This window comes from Scomber scombrus, chromosome 2 (genome assembly GCF_963691925.1).
Source record: "Scomber scombrus chromosome 2, fScoSco1.1, whole genome shotgun sequence".
NCBI lineage: Eukaryota > Metazoa > Chordata > Actinopteri > Scombriformes > Scombridae > Scomber > Scomber scombrus.
Genome location: NC_084971.1, coordinates 34,402,303 through 34,424,700, shown reverse-complemented (window position 1 = coordinate 34,424,700; position 22,398 = coordinate 34,402,303). Strand labels below are relative to the sequence as shown.

Here is a 22,398-nt window from a genome sequence, read left to right as displayed (position 1 = left end):
AAATTTATAAAGTGAGAAGTTGGTGAATTCTCCATTGACTTGTATAGAGACGGAAGTCCTTTTGAAACCAAAACGGTCGCCCCCTGGTGGCCTTTTGATAGAATGCAGTTTTAACTCGCCGCCTGGTTCCAAGCGAGCCACGCCGGTACTAAAATGTGACGTCGACACACTGCTGGCCGCTGATTGGTCAGAGAGTGTCGTCACTGGAAGCGCGACGTCCTACAGAAAATCAAAACCCCGCCATGTTTACCGGAAACATTTAGTTACAGCGACTTTTCTTCACGCGTGTTAGAAGCTAGAAGGTAACATGGAGTCTAAAAGTATACCGTGGTCATTTGATGAGGTGCAGACGTTTCTGTGTGTCGTGGCAGAAGAGAGGATCCAGCGAGAGCTCAATGGAGCGACCCGGAATGCGAGGGTTTATCAGGAGGTCGCCCAGTTGTTAGCCGCTCACGGATACCACCGGTCAATGAAACAGTGCCGGGAGAAACTTAAAAAATTCAAGAGCGACTATCGGGCAATAAAGGACCACAACGGCCGGGGTGGGTCGGACCGCAAGACGTGGAAGTGGTTCGATCAAATGGACGCTATTTATGGTCACCGACCGGCGAGCAACGGGAGGGAGGGTGCCACGACTGTGCTGGGAGCCATGATGAAAGATGGTAAGTGTTTTTTGTGTTTAGTCAGTAGTGTAGTCCCGTTGGTGGAAAGCGGTATTTTGACTCTTAACTTCGTTTAAAAGTAACATCGTTGTCTCACGTGTGCAGACACAATAAGCTAGCTAGTTAGCAATGAATGCTAACTCCTTGCTCTGCTTAAAAGTATTCGCTTCTGACAACAAAACATAAAGTCAACATATCAAGGGTTAGGGTCAACGTCCAGCACTCACCGTGTTATCACTGGTACGTAGTAATAACGAAGTTTCACATCATGTAGCCTTTAGTTCCAAATGTATATCCCCAATATTTTTTTTCAAAATTGCTGTGGTTAACCACCTCCTATTTTTTACCTTTCTTCATTGTTGTCTAGGCAAAAGAAAAAGGAGCCTGTTCACACAGGATATGGCTGTAAGGAAAGGCAAGGCAGTTTTATTTATATAGAGCATTTCATACACAGTGGCAACTCAATGTGCTTTACATAAAACAAACATTTAACAGAAAAAAAACATGGAATTTGAGAAATAAAAATAAAACCCAATCATAGTAAACACACACACACACACACTAATAATAAAAACAAGGTACAGAAACATAGAAAGAGAGAGAAATTAAAAAAAAGAAAAATATCACTGTACTCAGTGACATTTTGCTATTTCACTATGTATAGCCTATTGTTTATGTTTATATTTTGCTATTTTAGTATGTATAGTTACCGTATTTAGTATATCGTAGTATATGTATCGCCACTATGTGTCCGTGTAATGCTGCTGCTACACTGTCATTTCCCAGTATCTAATCTATCTCATCTATCTATTCACGGTGAAGATTTGGAACAGCAGGAGCTGAACCGGGCCCAGCGTGAACGCCATATTCAGTTGCTCTTGGAGGAAGCTCGAAAAGGAAGGGAGCAGGAAGCTGAGTTGAGGCGTCAGGAGAGCGCACAGACTGCTTCATTTAATGAAGCATTCCTTGGAATGCTGGGCCAGCTTGTCCAGGCCGTGAACAATCGCACATGAACAATTTCCCCTACCCCAGGGCTGGACAAACGGATTATGTGTACCGCTTGGTTTTTGTAAATGTTAACATGTTTACATAGCAGTCCATCAAGTCATTTTTTGTATCTTTCTTTTCTAGTTTCAGTGCTGTCATCCTGACTTATCTGCTGTGTACAAAGTCAATAAAGGAGCAAGCACGCTCACTTCCTGGCTCTTGAAAAGGAGTTTGGCTGGCTGTTTATCTATGTTAAGACTTTGGAAGTAAAACAGATTGAGAGAACAGTACAGAAACAGTCAGGCAGAAAATCAAGGAATAATACCCTCAGTTGAATTTGTGTGTTTGTAATGAAACAGTTAATCTGTCTGATCTCACTCTGGACACAAATATAACAACACTTTCATCACATGATAAAAATATTTAATAATAGAATCAGAGAAAATGACTTAATTAATTCAAGTGAACTCATCCATGAAAGCTTTTACACTGAGCTATGAGGATCTTTAAACTTGATGATAATCATGTCCACTTATATTAGTATTAACCTACTTGATCTGACTGCAGGTTTCAATACAACTGGGGAAACATAAGGATCACATTGGTCTGTCCAGAATCATATTGGAGATTGAAGAAGCCATGATATGTGTTACTGGCGTTTAGTTTATAAGAATTAGCTGCAGTCATTCTTCCTGGGGTCCAAACATGTATGAAATTCACAGTACATGATATATAACAATACAGCAAAGATTTTACAGTGAGTTTACAGGCAGCTGAGCAGAGGCATTGATTGGTTCAGAACTTCCTGTTGCTGTCTGCACATGCACACTATGTGCACAGCAGTAGACTGTCTGTAAACTGAGTGGTTTAAAGGGGGATGCTAGTGCTGAAACTGGATGAACTTCTGAACACTAAGATTACAGCTAAGTTTTGCTACACTTACATTGTGGTCTTTATTATGATGTTCTGTAACATGTCGTGAATTTCATTCACAAACCCTGCCTTTTCTTTACAGCAAGTTAGTTACGTTTTGATAGAAGGCGTTGAGGAGTGTACGCATATTCAAGTTAATGTTCAAATATGTAGTTTAATAACACAACAGGATAACTCTCAGAGGAAGTGGGTGGCTCTTAAAAGAGCCTTTGGGTTTCAGTATCAGTGGGTCAGATTTAACCTCCGAAGCCGAATCTCTTCAGAGCGTAAACCACGTCCATGGCGGTCACGGTCTTCCTCTTGGCGTGCTCGGTGTAGGTGACGTATTATGTGTACATCTTGGTTTTTGTAAATGTGCATTTTGTATATATTTATAGTATATCAGTATATAGTATTTTTTTAAGCATGCACTTTCTATTTTGTAAAGCATGCACTGTGTTCAAGTTTGGATTTTGCACATCAAGCCCTGTTTGTAGACGTTGTGCTAGCACATGGGACATTTAACTTATGTATATATGTTTTGGTTTTAATAAACGATTTTGTGATTGTATCATATTTTTCTATTTCATCTGTCCACTGTACACTGAGAGAATTTACCAAATGCTATATGACGTAAATGAACATGTTTAAAATAGACACTTTAGTGATAGCCTAGAATACCTTGATATAACTGCTATCTGTATTTCCCAGTAATGGTAATAACTATTTTACTATGGTTCATAATTCTGCATGAGTTATAACAAACCAAAAGTGATTTATTCAGGTTGTAAGAGCAAACGGTTTGTCTTACTTCCATTTACATTTATGACCCGATTTAATTTAAAAGAAAAATTACTGGATTAGTAAACAGCTTTTCAATCCTTTAGTATTTCATTTATGTCTGTGAATCTTTTGGTAACCTTTAGAAATGAAATGCATGATAAACAAAAGGGGTGACATTTCTGTAAAAACTTCAAAGGTTTAACTGCAGTAAGAGGAGGAGCAGCATTGGAAAAAACCTGACATGCAGGTTTAGTGTCATTTTCCAGAAATGAAATTGAAAGTTAATCAGAGGACAGCAGAGCTGCAGTCGAGTCTCTCCACTTCTGTCCAAATATAAATTAAACTGAGTTCATCAAGTCTTTCTCAACAACACAGCAGAGTCTCTGCCAAACACTGGTGAGTACAACTGATCATATTTAATGTTTCAACAACCAGCTTTAACACAGGAGACAGGAAGTTCATTTCTTTTCATTTAATACTGACGCTTGTAAGATTGGTGAAAATTTAGTTAAAGAAAAAATTGGTATGAATTGAATTGGTTATGGTCTCTCTGTGTCAGTTCTCTGGGCTTTTGTAATCTTTAACCTAATCCAATGGTCTGTAGTTTAACTTAATTCCTACTTTCTCGATATTATTACTATTTACTGATCACATCCTACAATCATACTTCATTTCATTTCCTCTTGCTCTTTCACACTTTCATATAAAAGCTTTCCACCGACCAGCAGCAGCTTCAATTCTGAAACAGTTTGAGAAAATAAAATGTGTTTTGTCACCAAGTGAGCAGACCTTTGTTAGCAGTGAGATTCTTCATATATTGTTGGTACACAACAATATATGGTCATAATCAATGCTGTGTTGTCAGTGATTCAGTTTGAAAGGTTTTATGGAGGATTAGTACCAACAGAAACAGCCACAATGATGTGTTAGATGAAGAGCTGCAGATGAGTCTCTTTTTGAGGTTTGTCCAAACAAGCACAAATAAAACATGTCATCAAAGTAAACAATACCTTTAAACCTGCTTTGCATTCTTGTGGTTAACTGTTTAAACTTGCCAGCATGACTTAAATTACCACAGTCACTCTTGGCTCCATTCACGTGTTCCCATCCCAACTGAAAACAGGGAAAAAATGATTTAAAATTACATTACCTAATATTACATGTTATACTTCATAAAACAGTAATTATTGTTGTTGCTTTTTGAACAAATGATTGAAATTTTATCTTAAACATAATGTGAATTTTGTTTTTCACTCTACATGTGTAGATATGTCTGCTGCCAGCTGTCTGAGATCTGAAGATCAGTTTCTGTGCTGCATCTGTCTGGATGTGTTCACTGATCCAGTCACCACACCATGTGGACACAACTTCTGCAAAAACTGCATCAATGAACACTGGAACAGTAATGTCCAGTACCTGTGTCCAATGTGTAACACGGTTTTCTACACAAAACCTGAACTTCACATCAACACATTGCTCTCTGAGATGGTTTCTCAGTTCAGACAGGAAGCTCAACAGAAAGCCAGCAGCAGCAGCTCAGAGCAACAAGCTGCCAAACCAGGAGAAGTTCCCTGTGACGTCTGTACTGGAACCAAACTGAAGGCCCTGAAGTCCTGTCTGGCGTGTCTGACCTCCTACTGTGAGACTCACCTAGAGCATCATCTGACAATGTCAGGCCTGAAAAGACATCAGCTGATCAACCCTGTGGAGAACCTGGAAGACAGGATGTGTATGAAGCACGATAAACCTCTGGAGCTGTTCTGTAAGACCGACCAGACATGTGTCTGCGTGCTCTGCTCTGTTTTAGACCACAAGACACATGAGTTTGTTCCTCTGAAAGAAGAATATGAAGGAAAGAAGGCAGAGCTGGGGAAGACAGAAGCTGAATTTCAGGAGATGATCCAGAAGAGACGACTGAAAATTCAAGAGATCAAACACTCAGTTGACCTCAGTGAGGAAGCTGCAGACAGAGAGAAAGCAGAAGGTGTTCAGGTCTTCACCGCTCTGATGGGGTCTGTTGAGAGAAGCCTGAATGAGCTCATTGAGACGATTGAAGAGAAGCAAAGAACAACAGAGAAACAGGCTGAAGACTTCATCAAAGAGCTGGAACAGGAAATCTCTGAGCTGAAGAAGAGAAGCTCTGAGGTGGAGAAGCTCTCACACTCTGAAGACCACCTCCACCTCCTCCAAAACTTCCTGTCCCTGAAAGCTGCTCCACCCACCAAAGACTGGACAGAGGTCAGCATCCGTCCATCGTATGAGGGGACTGTGGTGATAGCTGTGGCTCAGCTGGAGATGACTCTCAGAAAACAGATGAAGAAGCTGTTTGAGGCTGAGCTGAAGAGGGTCCAGCAGTATGCAGTGGATGTGACTCTTGATCCTGATACAGCAAATCCTAAACTCATCCTGTCTGATGATGGGAAACAAGTACATCATGGTGATTTGAAGAAGAATCTCCCAGACAACCCAGAGAGATTTTCTAATTGTTGTTGTGTGTTAGGAAAGCAGAGTTTGTCTTCAGGCAGATTTTACTTTGAGGTTCAGGTTAAAGGGAAGACTAAATGGACTTTAGGAGTGGCCAGAGAGTCGATCAACAGGAAAGAAAACATTCCACTCAGCCCCCATGATGGTTACTGGACTATTTGTTTGAGAAACAGAAGTGAGTACAGTGCAAATACAAGCCCTCCAGTCCGTCTCTCTCTGAAGTTTCGTCCTCAGAAGGTGGGGGTGTTTGTGGATTATGAGGAGGGTGTGGTCTCCTTTCATGATGTAAATGCTGCAGATCTTATTTGCTCCTTTACTGGCTGCTCCTTCACTGAGAAACTCTACCCATACTTCAATCCCTGTCCTACCGATGATGGTAGAAACTCCGCCCCTCTGGTCATCTGTCCTGTTAATAACACTGAGTAATTGCTTGTTTTATTTCAAATGATTGTTTTTGATGAATGATGATGAATACGCATAGTCAGAGTCATATACTGTGCATTGTGCAAACTGGGAAAAACTATCAATACAAAGTAAGATCAATCAATCAATCAGTCAAACTTCACCTAACATACAGGTTAGTGCAGTTGAAAACGCTTCACTGATGACTAATAGAAAGAGTAAGTGTAGAACATAAATTAATTGAATCAAATTGAAATCAAGAATAAAAAAATGTGGAATCACAGAAAACAAAGTGTGAATATTTTCACTGTGTCATAAAGCTTCATTGTAGAGTAAGATTAAAGCAAGATTAAACAGAATATGTGTTGTAATTTTACCAGGCGGGGAATTCCGGTCCTCTGAAATGAGGCCAACGCGGAAGTAACTTAAAACTGCATTCTATCAAAAGGCCACCAGGGGGCGACCGTTTTGGTGTCAAAAGGACTTCCGTCTCTATACAAGTCAATGGAGAATTCACCAACTTCTCACTTGATTTCTAACCTCAGTAAACGTTTTCAAAATGTGTTTATGGTCTCAATCGCTAGTTTAAAGACTTCTTCAATGCAGTATGATGTTCATTTGTGAAATTTTGGCCTCCCTGATTTTATATGTGATGATAAAGCAGGGTATGCATTAGGGCGTGGCTACGTCGTGATTGACAGGTTGATTGGTTCACAGGTTCAGGAGGGCGCCTCCGAGCGGCAGTCCACAAACCAATGGGTGACGTCACGGATGTTACGTCCATTTCTTATATACAGAATTTTACAGGGTGTAATTGATTGATTGTGATAATTTAATCTCTCTAAACTAAACTGGGTCTGTTATTTTAATGCACAAACATTGGAATTATGATTGTGGGTTTTTGGCTGTAACTCTCCCTATTGACAGCTTCACATTACTGCATCAAAGTTGTTGTTTTGTTTTGTTTTTTGAATAAAGGATTCATGCTAAAATTTGTTTGACTTTCATATTTCCTTACAACATAAAGGTCATATAGCTTAGTGATATGACTGTTAGAAATGATAAGTCTGTGTCCTGCTCAAAGCATTTCTTGGGTCCTTAACTATATAAACAAATAGTGTGCTCATTGCCACTGTTCACAGCATCTTAAACCAAGAAGCGCTCCTTAGTTGACCCCTGTTGATAAAGTCTAAAACAACTTACAGCTGAGATAACTGCTGGTAACTATTTTTTATTACTGCAGTAAGAGGAGGAGCAGCACTGGAAAAAACATGACAGACAGGCTCAGTGTCTCATTCTCCAGAAATGAAATGAAAAGCAGAGTCTCTGCCAAACACTGCTGAGTACACCTGATCATGTTGAATGTTTCAACAAACAGCTTTAACACAGTTCATCTCTTTTCCTTTCATACTGACACTTGTGAGATTGGTGAAAATATAACTGAAGACGTTTTTACACAAAATCAGTACATCCAACAGTTCTCAGGACTTTTGCAATTGAATGTCTGTGGTTAAGAATTAAGCTTAACACTGACTCACTTGATCTTATCACTGTTTATTTATCACCTCTGACAGATACAATGTAATCTATTTCCTCTAGCTATTTCACATTAAAAGCTTTGCAGCAGTGAACCAGAAGAGGGCGTTTATTGTGAACCAGCTACAAACCAGGTGGGGAGTTCCGGTCCTCTGAAATGATGCGAACGCTGAAGTAACTTAAAACTGCATTCTATCAAAAGGCCACCAGGGGGCGACCGTTTTGGTGTCAAAAGGACTTCCGTCTCTATACAAGTCAATGGAGAATTCACCAACTTCTCACTTGATTTCTAACCTCAGTAAATGTTTTAAAAATGTGTTTATGGTCTCAATCGCTAGTTTAAAGCCTTCTTCAATGCAGTATGATGTTCATTTGGGACATTTTGGCCTCCCTGATTTTATATGTGACGATAAAGCAGGGTATGCATTAGGGCGTGGCTACGTCGTGATTGACAGGTTGATTGGTTCACAGGTTCAGGAGGGCGCCTCATGCCCCTCCTGATGCCCATATAAGTAGAATCCGTGTTTTTTTTACCCGGCATGCACCTGAAATTTTTGAAGATGGCGCTTCTCAGATCCGATACGATTGGCCTCCGAGCAGCAGTCCACAAACCAATGGGTGACGTCACGAATGTTACGTCCATTTTATATACAGTCTATGCTACAAGCAGAGCTGCAGTTAGAGGAGGAGCCACACTCGAAATAGAGAGAGCTGCAGCGTTACTCTCCAGAATTAAACTTCACATTAATCAGAGGACAGCAGAGCTGCAGTCGAGTCTCTCCACTTCTGTCCAAATATAAATGAAACTGAGTTCATCAAGTCTTTCTCAACAACACAGCAGAGTCTCTGCCAAACACTGGTGAGTACAACTGATCATGTTTCAACAACCAGCTTTAACACAGGAGACAGGAAGTTCATCTCTTTTCATTCCACACTAACACTTTGTCTCTCTCTGTGTCAGTTCTCATTGCTTTTGTAACTTGTAACTGAATCTCTGTAGTTTGAAGTTTATTATCACACTAACTTTCCTGATCTTATTATTGTTTACTGACCAATTCCTTCAGCCACGCTGCATTTCAGTTCCTGTAGTTGTTTCACATTAAAAGCTTTCTACCAGGAAGCAGCAACTTTTATTGTGAAGCAGCTACAGGAAATAAAATGTTTTTGTCAAGTTAGCAGAGCTTAGTTAACAGTGAAATTCTTCAATAACAGTTTTAATAACAACTGATGTACACAACAAGATATGGACATATTTTGTTATTTTATCAGTAAATCAGTTTTAAATATTTCAAAGAGGAACAGTACAATCAGAAACAGCCACAATGAGCTGCAGATGAAAAGGTTTGTGCCATCCAGCGCACAGAAAATATGTCACCAAAGTTAATAACACCTTTAAATTTACCATGCAGTCCTGTGGATAAACACTACCAGCACTGTTTAAATGGAAGCAGTTTGATCACATTTTGGCACAAGTGTCCCCACCCTTGACCTCAACGCAGCATTCAACACCATCAATCAGGCTTTGCTAATAAATAGAATATAATTTTCTGCCTAAATATTAAGGGCATTGCTATAAACCTGCAGGTTATCTTCAACAGTGAGTTCAGCTTTGATTAAAACAAAGAAATTGGTACAACCGTGTTTCCACCAACTCAGGAATAATTCCAAGATCAGACCAATGTTATCGTTTAGAAATACAGAGAAAATGATTCATGCTTTTATTTCCTCATGCCTGGACTATTGTAACACCTTGTTTAGCTGCAGAACTCTGCAGCCAGACTTCTGATGAAGACCTTTTCTCACATCACCACAATCAAACTGTTTATTATTTCTTTTAGAATCCATTTTATAAACTTACTCTTGATCTACAAAGTTTTGCATGGTCATATGCCAGAGTATGTTGGTGAACTGATAACCCCTTTCTTTCTAAATAGGCCTCTTAGATCTGATGGGTTTGGCCTGCTAGCTGTTCCAGCAGAGCCGGTCCAGCCTATACGCAGACTACGCAGGCTGCGTAGGGCCCCGCGCATCCGAAAAGGCCCCGCCCACCGCCAAGTCCGCACCTGAGTTACAAAGTGTGCTCATATTTACTGATAACAGTAGGCAAGATGAAGCGCAGCTTTCCCTCAGGCCACGAAAAAAGGAAAAGAAAACAACCCCAGAGTGAATTGCAGGAACAACAAGCAGGTATTTGTGTTTTCAATCCCTGTCCAAGTAGGCTGAGTTGCCACTTATTCATTCACAGATACACATATGCCCACTTTTTATGTCCCATTGATGTTGGAAACTGAACAATTTCTTCACATTTGCTGTAATAGTATAAAAAGTAAAAAGAGAGAATTGAAAAATGATTGGTGAAGAGAGGGAAAATGTAAATAGTTTGTATTGCATTGTAACAAAGTAGAGATTCCTGTTGTTGTTGTTGTTTTTGTTGGTAGGTTTCAAAAAAATAATTTATACAAGAAATTCAGCTTCTATTTTTTATGATTTATTACATTATAACAGTGTTATACCGCACAATAAGACATCTTGGGTTCTTCCTACTTGTTGTAGCCACAATTGTACTGTTTGCTAGAGGTGCAGGACACACATGTGCAGTGAAAAATGAACCCACAGTGAGTAAAACAGTGTTGTTTTTGACAAGCATCTTAGATTTAGTCTTAGTCTTAGTCTTTTGGACTAAAATGCTTATTAGTTTTAGTCACATTTTAGTCACTTCTATATGTGATAGTTTTAGTCGACGAAAACTCAAAAGGGTTTTAGTCTAGTTTTAGTCAAAAAAAGAAAAGAAAAAATAAGTATAGTCTTTTAACAAATTGATTTAGGTCAATAAGTATTGGAGATTGCTGTTGGGCAGTGTCACACATAAGTTGTGAAAATAGCAGCAGATCTATAAGTTCAACACATTGTAAGCTTGCAGATCTGCTATTTTCACAAATAATAACAATAATAAAGGAATGGTTTTAGACATATAAGGTTTCCACCCAACGGCACATTTCTGATCTAAGGATTGTGTATTAAAAATATATAAAAAAATATCCTTGTGGCGAGCCTTAAGGTGCCGCTTAAGGTTGGTCGTATTTTTTCCGCCTACTTTGTGGCCACATTTGTCACCGTCTTCCTTCACAATACACTCTGTTTTATTATCTGCTGGGTTATATTTAAAATACACCCATATGTAGTCTCTACGTTTGCGACCACCGAGCCCCTGTGTTGAAACTGCCGCCGCCATCATGGTCCATTGTCTGATGAGTAACAACAGTGTGACTTGTTGAGCACGTTGTGCGCTGCACGCCAGGTGGTGGGCGTGACCAAACAAGGATAGACTGTAGGCAGCAGCAGATACTTTTTAGGTTTTAATTGACACACACAATAAGCAGAAATGTCACGCATTTTAAACGTCTGACAGATCACCCACTAACATTTTCGTCCATTCTCATCTCGTCAACGAAAACTCACACACGTCTCGTCATGTTTTCGTCATCAGAGAGCTATGTTTATCTCGTCACCGTCTCGTTATCGTCATGAAAAAAAGTGGCGTCAACGAAATGATTTCGTCATCGTCATCGTTGACGAAAACAACACTGGAGTAAAAATGTGAGGAGAGCAAAAAATGTCCAAAACTGCTTGGGGATCAGGCGGGGAGTTCCGGTCCTCTGAAATGAGGCCAACGCGGAAGTAACTTAAAACTGCATTCTATCAAAAGGCCACCAGGGGGCGACCGTTTTGGTGTCAAAAGGACTTCCGTCTCTATACAAGTCAATGGAGAATTCACCAACTTCTCACTTGATTTCTAACCTCAGTAAATGTTTTCAAAATGTGTTTATGGTCTCAATCGCTAGTTTAAAGCCTTCTTCAATGCAGTATGATGTTCATTTGGGACATTTTGGCCTCCCTGATTTTATATGTTACGATAAAGCAGGGTATGCATTAGGGCGTGGCTACGTCGTGATTGACAGGTTGATTGGTTCACAGGTTCAGGAGGGCGCCTCATGCTCCTCCTGATGCCCATATAAGTAGAATCCATGATTTTATTTTTCCCAGCATGCGCCGGAAATTTTCAAGATGGCGCTGCTCAGATCTGATACTATTGGCCTCCGAGCAGCAGTCCACAAACCAATGGGTGACGTCACGGATGTTACGTCCATTTCTTATATACAGTCTATGTTGGGGATACACTATTTATTTAATGAACGTGAACAAACAACTGTGTTTGTTCCTGAAGTGCAGCTTGGAAAGAAAGGTGCATTTGTGCGCACCCACCAGCAAGCTTGCACCTTGAATAGAAGTAAAACTCAGGCTGCATCAAGCAACATATGTTCTCTGGAGAATAAGCTTATTTGATATGAAGTGCAGAAAAATAAGTAGCACATCATTTTAAAACAAGAGAATGATCTATTCTCAGTCGAGGTTAACTTAAGTTAGTTACAACTTTGGACTAAAGGAGGATATTGCAAACATGGATTGCAGCAATGACTATTGGTTAAATGTAGATTTTTAAATGTTAAAGCGGGAACACTGGTGTATCAGGTGTAATTGTGTGGCAAATGAAATAAATGTTTTACATGGCAGCTGGCTCATGGGTCAGGGCCCCTTAGCAGAATTTTGCATAGGGCCCCAGGGAGGCCAGGACCGGCACTGTGTGCCAGAGTCCTGATTAAGCTCAAAGTTTGACCCAGATTTTGCTTTACTGGCACTTCAGCTTTATCTAACTGTCTTCCAGTTAGAATTTGATGTGCTGACACTGTTTCTGCTTTTAAAGGTAGTGTATGTAGTGTTGGAAAGCTAGCAAGAGAGCTAGCAAGATTTGAAAATAGCACCTCCTCCTGCCTCCTCTAAGTTCCACCCCACTGCTCCCCCTCCCGTCAGTGAGTCCGTCCAAGCCACGCCCCCACAAACCGACAACAGCGACAGATGAAGACTGTGCACGCGCGAAGTAGGCAGGGAGAGAGGGGGGCGGATGCAGAACTAGACATGAAGGCACCTGATTGGTTTTTGCTTTTCGGTGCGAAGAGCATGGATTGGTCAGAGTTTTATCAGTCCTGTGGCTGTCACAGAGGTCTGATTTTTTTCCGTTCTTTTTTCTTAAGTCATAATGTATTGATACCTATGATAATAGAAGGACCATTTCACCCAGTATAACAAAAAAGTGCTTCTGAACAGGATTACCAACCCTTCCTTTAAATCTTGCCTAAGACACAGTAATATCAACTTCCCTTTTGCCTTTTTGTGCTTTCTTTTGACCTAAAACAGCTCTAATGTATTGAATTTGAATTTATTTGAATAGTTTTCACCTGTTTTACCTTTTTGGATGATTTATTTTAAACTGTTAGCTGTGTGCTTGAATTTTGATTTTCTTTTGTATTTGTGAATGCTTTACAAATAAAATAATAATAATTATGATTATTGTTGTTATTATTATTATTGAAACACATTATATATGGTTGTAATCAGTTTACCTAATATCATATGCTACACTTGATAGCACAGTTGTTTTTTTAAAGAAAATAAATGAAACGTCCTTCTCTTCTTTCTCTCTACATGTGTAGATATGTCTGCTGCCAGCTGTCTGAGATCTGAAGATCAGTTTCTGTGCTCCATCTGTCTGGATGTGTTCACTGATCCAGTCAGTACACCATGTGGACACAACTTCTGCAAAAACTGCATCAATGACCACTGGAACAGGAATGACCAGTACCTGTGTCCAATGTGTAACAAGGTTTTCAACACAAAACCTGAGCTTTACATCAACACAATGATCTCTGAGATGTTTTTTCAGTTCAGACAGGAAGCTCAACAGAAAGCCAGCAGCAGCAGCTCAGAGCAACAAGCTGCCAAACCAGGAGAAGTTCCCTGTGACGTCTGTATTGGAACCAAACTGAAGGCCCTGAAGTCCTGTCTGGTGTGTCTGACTTCCTACTGTGAGACTCACCTGGAGCCTCATCTGACAGCTTTAGGTCTGAAAAGACATCAGCTGATCAACCCTGTGGAGAACCTGGAAGACAGGATGTGTATGAAGCACGATAAACCTCTGGAGCTGTTCTGTAAGACCGACCAGACATGTGTCTGCATGCTCTGCTCTGTTTTAGACCACAAGACACATGACTTTGTTCCTCTGAAAGAAGAATATGAAGGAAAGAAGGCAGAGCTGGGGAAGACAGAGGCTGAAATTCAGGAGATGATCCAGAAGAGACGACTGAAGATTCAAGAGATCAAACACTCAGTTGACCTCAGTAAGGAAGCTGCAGACAGAGAGAAAGCAGAAGGTGTTCAGGTCTTCACCGCTCTGATGAAGTCTGTTGAGAGAAGCCTGAATGAGCTCATTGAGACGTTTGAAGAGAAGCAAAGAACAACAGAGAAACAGGCTGAAGGCTTCATCAAAGAGCTGGAACAGGAAATCTCTGAGCTGAAGAAGAGAAGCTCTGAGGTGGAGAAGCTCTCACACTCTGAAGACCACCTCCACCTCCTCCAAAACTTCCCGTCCCTGAAAGCTGCTCCACCCACCAAAGACTGGACAGAGGTCAGCATCCGTCCATCATATGAGGGGACTGTGGTGAAAGCTGTGGCTCAGCTGGAGGAGACGCTCAGTAAACAGATGAAGAAGCTGCTCGCTGAGGTTGAGCTGAAGAGGGTCCAGCAGTATGCAGTGAATGTGACTCTTGATCCTGATACAGCACATCCTAAACTCATCCTGTCTGATGATGGGAAACAAGTAAACTGTGGTGATGTGAAGAAGAATCTCCCAAACAATCCAGAGAGATTTTCTCCCAGCCTCTGTGTGTTAGGAAAGCAGGGTTTGTCTTCAGGCAGATTTTACTTTGAGGTTCAGGTTAAAGAGAAGACTGACTGGAATTTAGGAGTGGCCAGAGAGTCGATCAACAGGAAGGGAGAAATAACACTGAGTCCTGAGGAAGGTTTCTGGACTATAAGGTTGAGAAATGGAAACGAGTACAGAGCTTGTAATAGCCCTCCAGTCTGTCTCTCTCTGAAGTCTCAGCCTCAGAAGGTGGGGGTGTTTGTGGATTATGAGGAAGGTCTGGTCTCCTTTTATGACGTAGATGCTGCAGCTCTTATCTACTCCTTTACTGGCTGCTCCTTCACTGAGAAACTCTACCCATACTTCAGTCCCTGTAAGAATGATGGTGGTAAAAACTCCGCCCCTCTGATCATCTGTCCTGTCAATCAAACTGAGTAATCACCTGTTTTACTTTATAAAACTGATTCTGGATTGATTTTTGTAATCTGTGTTTGTCATTAATGTTTTACTTTATGTTTAATAAAAAGAAATAAAACCTAACGGGAAAATCTCAGATGTCCGTCATTTGTTTTATGTGCACTTCATTTGTTATTCTTTTATGTTACCAATGGATCATGTGACTGTGTAATATTAAAGAGTTTGCTCATCATGACTAATCAGTAACTCTGCAGCTATATGGAGCTTTTTTGCCTCTTTAAGCTTATAATTTTCACGTTTTGAAACACATTTACTCTGGTTAAATTTAAACTCTTATCAAAATGATCATTAGACAGTTTTCCATAAATAAGTCTTAATAAACCTGTTATAGATTGATAGACAACATTAGGGACCAGCTGGTGAATAAAGTGGAACATTTAGCTGCTAAAAATATACTTTATTTAACTTGGTTGTTAAAATGTGCATGTTTGTGTAATTAGCATAATTAACTCATTATCAGGTAAAATAAAGATGGAATCGTATTCTTTCTCTTTGCAGTTACGAGATCTCAACCAGATATTTACCAGATATAGGTTTCTTTTATATATATTTTATGAATACACATTTTTCACACCATTGTTTTATTTCACACACACACACACACAAACACACACACACACACACACACACGGCTCATCCAATTCATTAGAAAAACTTAGGGTCCTATAGAAATGCGATCCTGAAACTGCATCCTCCGATATTGCAAGCCAATCAAATCCATGCATTCGGACACTCGGAGAGACTCGACTGGCAATGAGATACACACAGAGCAAATAGTTAATGTGTTGAGATGTTTTGTTATAAAGTTATTAGATGTGAAATAAAGTTCATGGATAAAGTTTGAAAGTAAAAAGGATTTATTTTTCTAACATTAAGCACTTTATTCAAGAAGCACAATCATCTTTATTTGATATAAGAAAAGAAAATGTATTTATCTTGTTCTTTTTTATTTATTTAATTATTTTATTGAATCCCACAAGTTCAGTGTAAATACTAATAAATTAATTCTACTGTATTTACCAGGGCTAAACTCAGCACCATGGGTGATCGAGCCTTTTGTTTGGCTGCCCCTCGTCTGTGGAACGCACTTCCTGAACAGCCGAACAGCAATACAATTGTTTTTTCATATCTCTGTTTTGCTTTGTTGTCCATGTGTATTGTTCCGAAGATTGTTGAGTGTCAGCACAAACAATCATTAGTTGCAGCACTACAGTTGATTCATAGAATATATGTATGAATGTTTTTTCTTATTTTATCTGTTTAGTTGCTCTCCACTTTGGCCTGTTTGTTTGAAAACTGGTAAAACGAATTATAATTTAAAGAAATATGTAAATATGTGATTATAAAATAAGGAAAAGCTTCTCTGTGAGCCGCTGACTGTTAATGACACAGAACGACCACTAGATGGAGCACAACACAAAGGAACAATGAGCCCAAAGTTACTTTACTGCTGCCAAACAGCAAACACTGCTGATACATGAACACACTGTCTGTCATGTACAGGATAAACACTCATGTTCACCAAGGAGACATTATTACTAAGAGACACCATTTCCTTCGTCTTTAACAGTTACCAGAAAAAATATCTTGTTACAAGAATTTTCTGGAGCCACGTCTCATTATCTTAATTTCAAGCTGATTTCTTGAAAATCCCTGAAACAAATAATCTGAACAGGCAAAAAGTAAAATTAATTTATATGTTGTGGTCCTCTGTTTAGAAATATAAGTCTTGAGAGTAAAATATCAGACCAACCTGACAGGTAGTTTAGTTGGATATTTTTTGGATTGTTGGATTTTACAACAGCGTTCACAAAACCAACATATTTTCATGTTAATTGAACTCAAGTCCATGAAAAGATTCTCGAGTCAGTCTGAGTGTGAAAACATTAAAAAACATCTGCAACTTCCATTTGATTACATATAGCTATAACAGGCTCTCACTTCCCCTCAATGACCTGTTCGGTGATGACATCACTCTCACAAACGTCCCTGCTCTGCTTAAATTTCCCCCAAAGTTGGTCTTCTCACCTATTGTCCCACCTGTTCGCAGAGTGAATAGAGTCTGAAAGCGCTCCACACTTGCCAACTTCACATCGTCCTCAGATTTATTTTCCACTTTATCAGCCGCTCCACTCCTGTGTGTCACTTCTCCAGCCTGACAATCGGTACAACAAGGTGAACAATCACTCAGCGCTCCAGCTCTTAGCCAGCTCATTAACAATCTGAGAGACTGAGAGACCTGAGATTTTAGTGGTGGGAAACTCTGTTATCTGATTCTTCATTTGGTTCAAAGAACAGAGAAAATAAGTTATTATTTACTTAAGGACCTCAGCATTAAATTTTACAAAGTTCATTGCTTGGCTGTACAAGACTTTGACTTTAAATCTAAATCAGGGTGTGTTTGGGTTTTTTGATCACTTCGTGAGAAACCTCAGACTTTCAACCCTCATAGCATAATTAAGCTAAGCAACACATTTTCACATGTCTAACTCCTCCTGCCTGTTACATACAGAACAACCTTTGCTCCATGATATTTCACAATAAACTGTAAATCAGAGGGAGGGAAAAAATCTCAAAAGCAGAGCTGCAGTTAGAGGAGGAGCCACACTGGAAAGATAAAAGCTGCAACGTCACTCTCCAGAAATGAAACTAAACATTAATCAGAGGACGGCAGAGCTGCAGTCGAGTCTCTCCACTTCTGTCCAAATATAAATGAAACTGAGTTCATCAAGTCTTTCTCAACAACACAGCAGAGTCTCTGCCAAACACGGGTGAGTACAACTGATCATATTTAATGTTTCAACAACCAGCTTTAACACAGGAGACAGGAAGTTCATCTCTTTTCATTTCATACTGACACTTTGTCTCTGTGTCAGTTCTCAAGACTTTTGTAACTTGTAACTGAATCTCTGTAGTTTAAAGTTTATTTTCACACTAACTTTCCTGATCTTATTATTATTTACTGATCACTTCCTTCAGCCACACTGCATTTCATTTCCTGTAGCTGTTTCACATTAAAAGCTTTCTACCAGGAAGCAGCAACTTTGATTGTGAAGCAGCTACATGAAATAAAATGTTTTTGTCAAATTAGCAGAGCTTTGTTTGCAGTGAAATTCTTCAATAACAATTTAATAACAACTGATGTACACAACAAGATATGGACATATTCTGTTATTTTATCAGTAAATCAGTTTTAAATATTTCAGAGAGGAACAGTACAATCAGAAACAGCCACAATGAGCTGCAGATGAAATTGTTTATGCCAAATAACACACATAAAATATGTCATCAAAGTTAATAACACCTTTAAATTTACCATGCAGTCCTGTGGATAAACACTACTAGCACTGTGTAAATGGAAGCAGTTTGGCACAAGTGTCCCCACCCTTGACCTTAGTGCAGCATTCAACACCATCAATCATGCTGTGCTAATAAATAGAATATCATTAACAAAAAGTTCTGCAGTTAAACTCTGATGAAACAGAGGTTCTTATCATCGGCACTGAGCACCTCCAAAATGAAGTCCAGCCACTACTCAATCCCCTTAACCCAAATATTAATGGCACCCATATCAACCTGCGTGTTATCTTCAACAGTGAGTTAAGTTTCGAACAAAACACCACGACATTGGTACAATCATCTTTCCACCAACTCAGGAATATTTCCAAGATCAGACCAATGTTATCTTGTAGCAATCCAGAGAAAATGATTCATGCTTTTATTTCCTCATGCCTGGACTATTGTAACACCTTGTTTAGCTGCCTCAGTGCCTGAGCTGTAGATCAGCTTCAGACTGTGCAGAACTCTGCAGCCAGACTTCTGATGAAGACCTTTTCTCACATCACCACAATCAAACTGTTTATTTTTTCTTTGGGAATCCATTTTATAAACTTACTCTACACAGTTAATCTACACAGTTTTGCATGATCATATGCCAGAGTATGTTGGTGAACTGATAACCCCTTTCTTTCTAAATAGGCCTCTTAGGTCTGATGGGTTTGGCCTGCTAGCTGTTCCAGAGTCTAGGTTAAGCTCAAAGTTTGACCCAGCTTTTGCTTTACTGGCAATTCAGCTTTATCTAACTGTCCTTCAGTTAGAATGCAATGTGCTGACACTGTTTCTGCTTTTAAATCCTGCATAAGACACAATTTTATGAACTTCCCTTTTGCCTTTTTTTGTGCTTTTTTTTTTTTTTACCTCATGGGTGACAACCATTTATCCTACTTAAAGGAAATCAACAGCTTTGTCAAGTGGTGTGATAAAAGCCACCTAATTTTAAATATAAATAAGACAAAAGAACTTATCATTGATTTTAGAAAGAAAAAGACACCAGTGACTCCTGTACTCATCAATGATGTGGCTGTTGAGGTGGTCCCCTACTACAAGTATCTTGGCGTCCTTGTGGATAACAGGCTGGATTGGAAAGAGAACACCCAAGCCATTTTTACCAAGGCCCAGTCCAGACTGTTCTTCCTCAGGAAGCTTTGGTCATTTGATATCAGCAGGTCACTTTTAAATGTGTTTTATCAAAGTATTTTAGGTAGTGTGCTTTTTTATGCTGTTGTCTGCTGGGGGTTGGGGTTGAAGTCAGAGGACAGAAATAGGATCAACAAGTTAATAAAAAAGGCAGGATCCATCATTGGTTTGCCTCCAGAATCACTAGAGGTTGTCATGGAGAAGAGAAAATGCAGGAAACTCAGCAGCATCCTGCACAATAAGGACCACCAATTGTACAGTGTTTTTAGTGAACTGAAGAGCTCCTTTAGTGCCAGACTAGTGATGCCAAGGTGCTCTACAGAGATTTAGAAGGTCCTTTATACCTGCTGCAGTGAGGTTTTTTAATGAACATTGCTGTTGACTGCTGAGTGTTGTGGATTGTTTGATTGTTGATTGATGTTGATGTGGTACTTTGCACTTAACTTGTACTGCCTGAGTCTGCATGTTTCCTTGCTGTATGTTGGCTGTTTTTGTGAGAAGGTGACATTCAATTTCCCCTCCGAGGGATTAATAAAGTACTTCAATTCTTCAATTCAATAAACAGCTCTATTGTATTGAATTTAAATTTGTTTTAATAGTTTTCACCTGTTTTACCTTTTTGGATGATTTATTTTAAACTGTTAGCTGGCTGTGTGCTTGAAGTTCGCTTTTCTTTTGTATTTGTGAATGCTTTACAAATACAATTATTATTATTATGATTATTGTTGTTATTATTATTGAAACACATTATATGTGATTGAAATCACTTGACCTAATATCATACGTTACACTTAATAACACAGTAAACATACTTTCTTTTTTTTTTAAAGAAAATAAATGAAATGTCTTTCTCTTCTTTCACTCTACATGTGTAGATATGTCTGCTGCCAGCTGTCTGCTATCTGAAGATCAGTTTCTGTGCTCCATCTGTTTGGATGTGTTCACTGATCCAGTCAGCACACCATGTGGACACAACTTCTGCAAAAACTGCATCAATGAACACTGGAACAGTAATGACCATTACCTGTGTCCAATGTGTAAAAAGGCTTTCAACACAAGACCTGAGCTTCAAATCAATACTCTGTTCTCTGAGGTGGTTTCTCAGTTCAGACAGGAAGCTCAACAGAAAGCCAGCAGCAGCAGCTCAGAGCAACAAGCTGCCAAACCAGGAGAAGTTCCCTGTGACGTCTGTACTGGAACCAAACTGAAGGCCCTGAAGTCCTGTCTGGTGTGTTTGACCTCCTACTGTGAGACTCACCTGGAGCCTCATCTGACAAAGTCAGGCCTAAAGAGACATCAGCTGATCAACCCTGTGGAGAACCTGGAAGACAGGATGTGTATGAAGCACGATAAACCTCTGGAGTTGTTCTGTAAGACCGACCAGACATGTGTCTGCATGCTCTGCTCTGTTTTAGACCACAAGACACATGACTTTGTTCCTCTGAAAGAAGAATATGAAGGAAAGAAGGCAGAGCTGGGGAAGACAGAGGCTGAAATTCAGGAGATGATCCAGAAGAGACGACTGAAGATTCAAGAGATCAAACACTCAGTTGACCTCAGTAAGGAAGCTGCAGACAGAGAGAAAGCAGAAGGTGTTCAGGTCTTCACCGCTCTGATGAAGTCTGTTGAGAGAGGTAAAAAGAAAATCATCAATTCAATCAACAAGAAGCAGAAAAAAACAGAGAAACAGGCTGAAGACTTCATCAAAGAGCTGGAACAGGAAATCTCTGAGCTGAAGAAGAGAAGCTCTGAGGTGGAGAAGCTCTCACACTCTGAAGACCACCTCCACCTCCTTCTAAACTTCCCGTCCCTGAAAGCTGCTCCACCCACCAAAGACTGGACAGAGGTCAGCGTCCATCCATCATATGAGGGGACTGTGGTGAAAGCTCTGGCTCAGCTGAAAGAAACGTGCAGTAAACAGATGAAGAAGCTGTTTGAGGCTGAGCTGAAGAGGGTCCAGCAGTATGCAGTGGATGTGACTCTTGATCCTGATACAGCACATCCTGATCTCATCCTGTCTGATGATGGGAAACAAGTATATGATAGTGATGTGACGAAGAATCTCCCAGACAACCCAGAGAGATTTTCTGATTGTGTTAATGTTTTAGGAAAGCAGAGTTTGTCTTCAGGCAGATTTTACTTTGAGGTTCAAGTTAAAGAGAAGACTGACTGGGATTTAGGAGTGGCCAGAGAGTCGATCAACAGGAAGGGAGACATCACAGTAATACCTGAGGAAGGTTACTGGACTATAGGGTTGGCAAATGGAAATGAGTATGAAGCTGTTGATGATCCTCCAGTCCGTCTCTCTCTGAAGTCTCAGCCTCAGAAGGTGGGGGTGTTTGTGGATTATGAGGAGGGTCTGGTCTCCTTTTATGACGTAGATGCTTCAGCTCTTATCTACTCCTTTACTGGCTGCTCCTTCACTGAGAAACTCTACCCATACTTCAGTCCCTCTTTAAATGATGGTGGTAAAAACTCCGCCCCTCTGATCATCTGTCCTGTCAATCAAACTGAGTAATCACCTGTTTTACTTTATAAAAATGATTCTGGATTGATTTTTCTAAACTGTGTTTGTCATTAAGGTTTTACTTTATATGTTTAATAAAAAGAAATTAAAACTAAAGGGAAAATCTTGGATGTCCGTCATTTGTTTTATGTGCACTTCATTTGTTATTCTTTTATGTTACCAATGGATCATGTGACTGTGTAATATTAAAGAGTTTGCTCATCATGACTAATCAGTAACTCTGCAGCTATATGGAGCTTTTTAGCCTCTTTAATTTCATAATTTATAATTTCATAATTTTCACGTTTTGCAACACATTTACTCTGGTTAAATTTAAACTCTTATCAAAATGATCATTAGACAGTTTTCAATAAATAAGTCTTAATAAACCTGTTATAGATTGATAGACAACATTA

General features: G+C 39.7%; 3 protein-coding genes across 4 annotated transcripts; all 3 read left to right on the top strand.

The window, feature by feature from the left end:
- Positions 1 to 242: 242 nt before the first annotated feature.
- Positions 243 to 1,875, top strand: LOC134000103 (zinc finger and SCAN domain-containing protein 29-like). Of its 2 annotated transcripts, XM_062439419.1 has the most exons (3): positions 243 to 662; positions 1,030 to 1,077; positions 1,485 to 1,875. In XM_062439419.1, the coding sequence occupies exons 1-3, from the start codon at positions 308 to 310 to the stop codon at positions 1,673 to 1,675; spliced, it is 594 nt and encodes a 197-aa protein (XP_062295403.1). In that variant the 5' UTR covers positions 243 to 307; the 3' UTR covers positions 1,676 to 1,875. The 2 variants fall into 2 exon arrangements, with proteins under 2 accessions (XP_062295403.1, XP_062295411.1); XM_062439427.1 differs by lacking the exon at positions 1,030 to 1,077.
- Positions 1,876 to 4,613: 2,738 nt separating this feature from the next.
- Positions 4,614 to 6,254, top strand: LOC133999782 (E3 ubiquitin-protein ligase TRIM21-like). The gene is made up of 2 exons (XM_062439097.1): positions 4,614 to 4,840; positions 4,877 to 6,254. Exons 1-2 carry the CDS (start codon positions 4,614 to 4,616, stop codon positions 6,252 to 6,254), a joined length of 1,605 nt encoding a protein of 534 aa, XP_062295081.1.
- A 3,560-nt stretch (positions 6,255 to 9,814) lies between these two features.
- Positions 9,815 to 22,003, top strand: LOC133999496 (E3 ubiquitin-protein ligase TRIM39-like). Its single transcript, XM_062438697.1, has 2 exons — positions 9,815 to 9,953; positions 20,352 to 22,003. Exons 1-2 carry the CDS (start codon positions 9,875 to 9,877, stop codon positions 21,992 to 21,994), a joined length of 1,722 nt encoding a protein of 573 aa, XP_062294681.1. The 5' UTR covers positions 9,815 to 9,874; the 3' UTR covers positions 21,995 to 22,003.
- Positions 22,004 to 22,398: the final 395 nt, after the last annotated feature.

What these genes read in the sequence shown, in the direction of transcription:
- LOC134000103 (XM_062439419.1), top strand. Translation starts at nt 308, where the DNA reads ATGGAGTCTAAAAGTATACCGTGGTCATTTGATGAGGTGCAGACGTTT. An exon ending in GGGAGCCATGATGAAAGATG is followed by an intron (nt 663 to 1,029) that starts GTAAGTGTTTTT and finishes ATTGTTGTCTAG; the next exon opens with GCAAAAGAAAAAGGAGCCTG. An exon ending in GGATATGGCTGTAAGGAAAG is followed by an intron (nt 1,078 to 1,484) that starts GCAAGGCAGTTT and finishes TTCACGGTGAAG; the next exon opens with ATTTGGAACAGCAGGAGCTG.
- LOC133999782 (XM_062439097.1), top strand. Translation starts at nt 4,614, where the DNA reads ATGTCTGCTGCCAGCTGTCTGAGATCTGAAGATCAGTTTCTGTGCTGC. An exon ending in CTCTCTGAGATGGTTTCTCA is followed by an intron (nt 4,841 to 4,876) that starts GTTCAGACAGGA and finishes AGCCAGCAGCAG; the next exon opens with CAGCTCAGAGCAACAAGCTG.
- LOC133999496 (XM_062438697.1), top strand. Translation starts at nt 9,875, where the DNA reads ATGAAGCGCAGCTTTCCCTCAGGCCACGAAAAAAGGAAAAGAAAACAA. An exon ending in ATTGCAGGAACAACAAGCAG is followed by an intron (nt 9,954 to 20,351) that starts GTATTTGTGTTT and finishes CTACATGTGTAG; the next exon opens with ATATGTCTGCTGCCAGCTGT.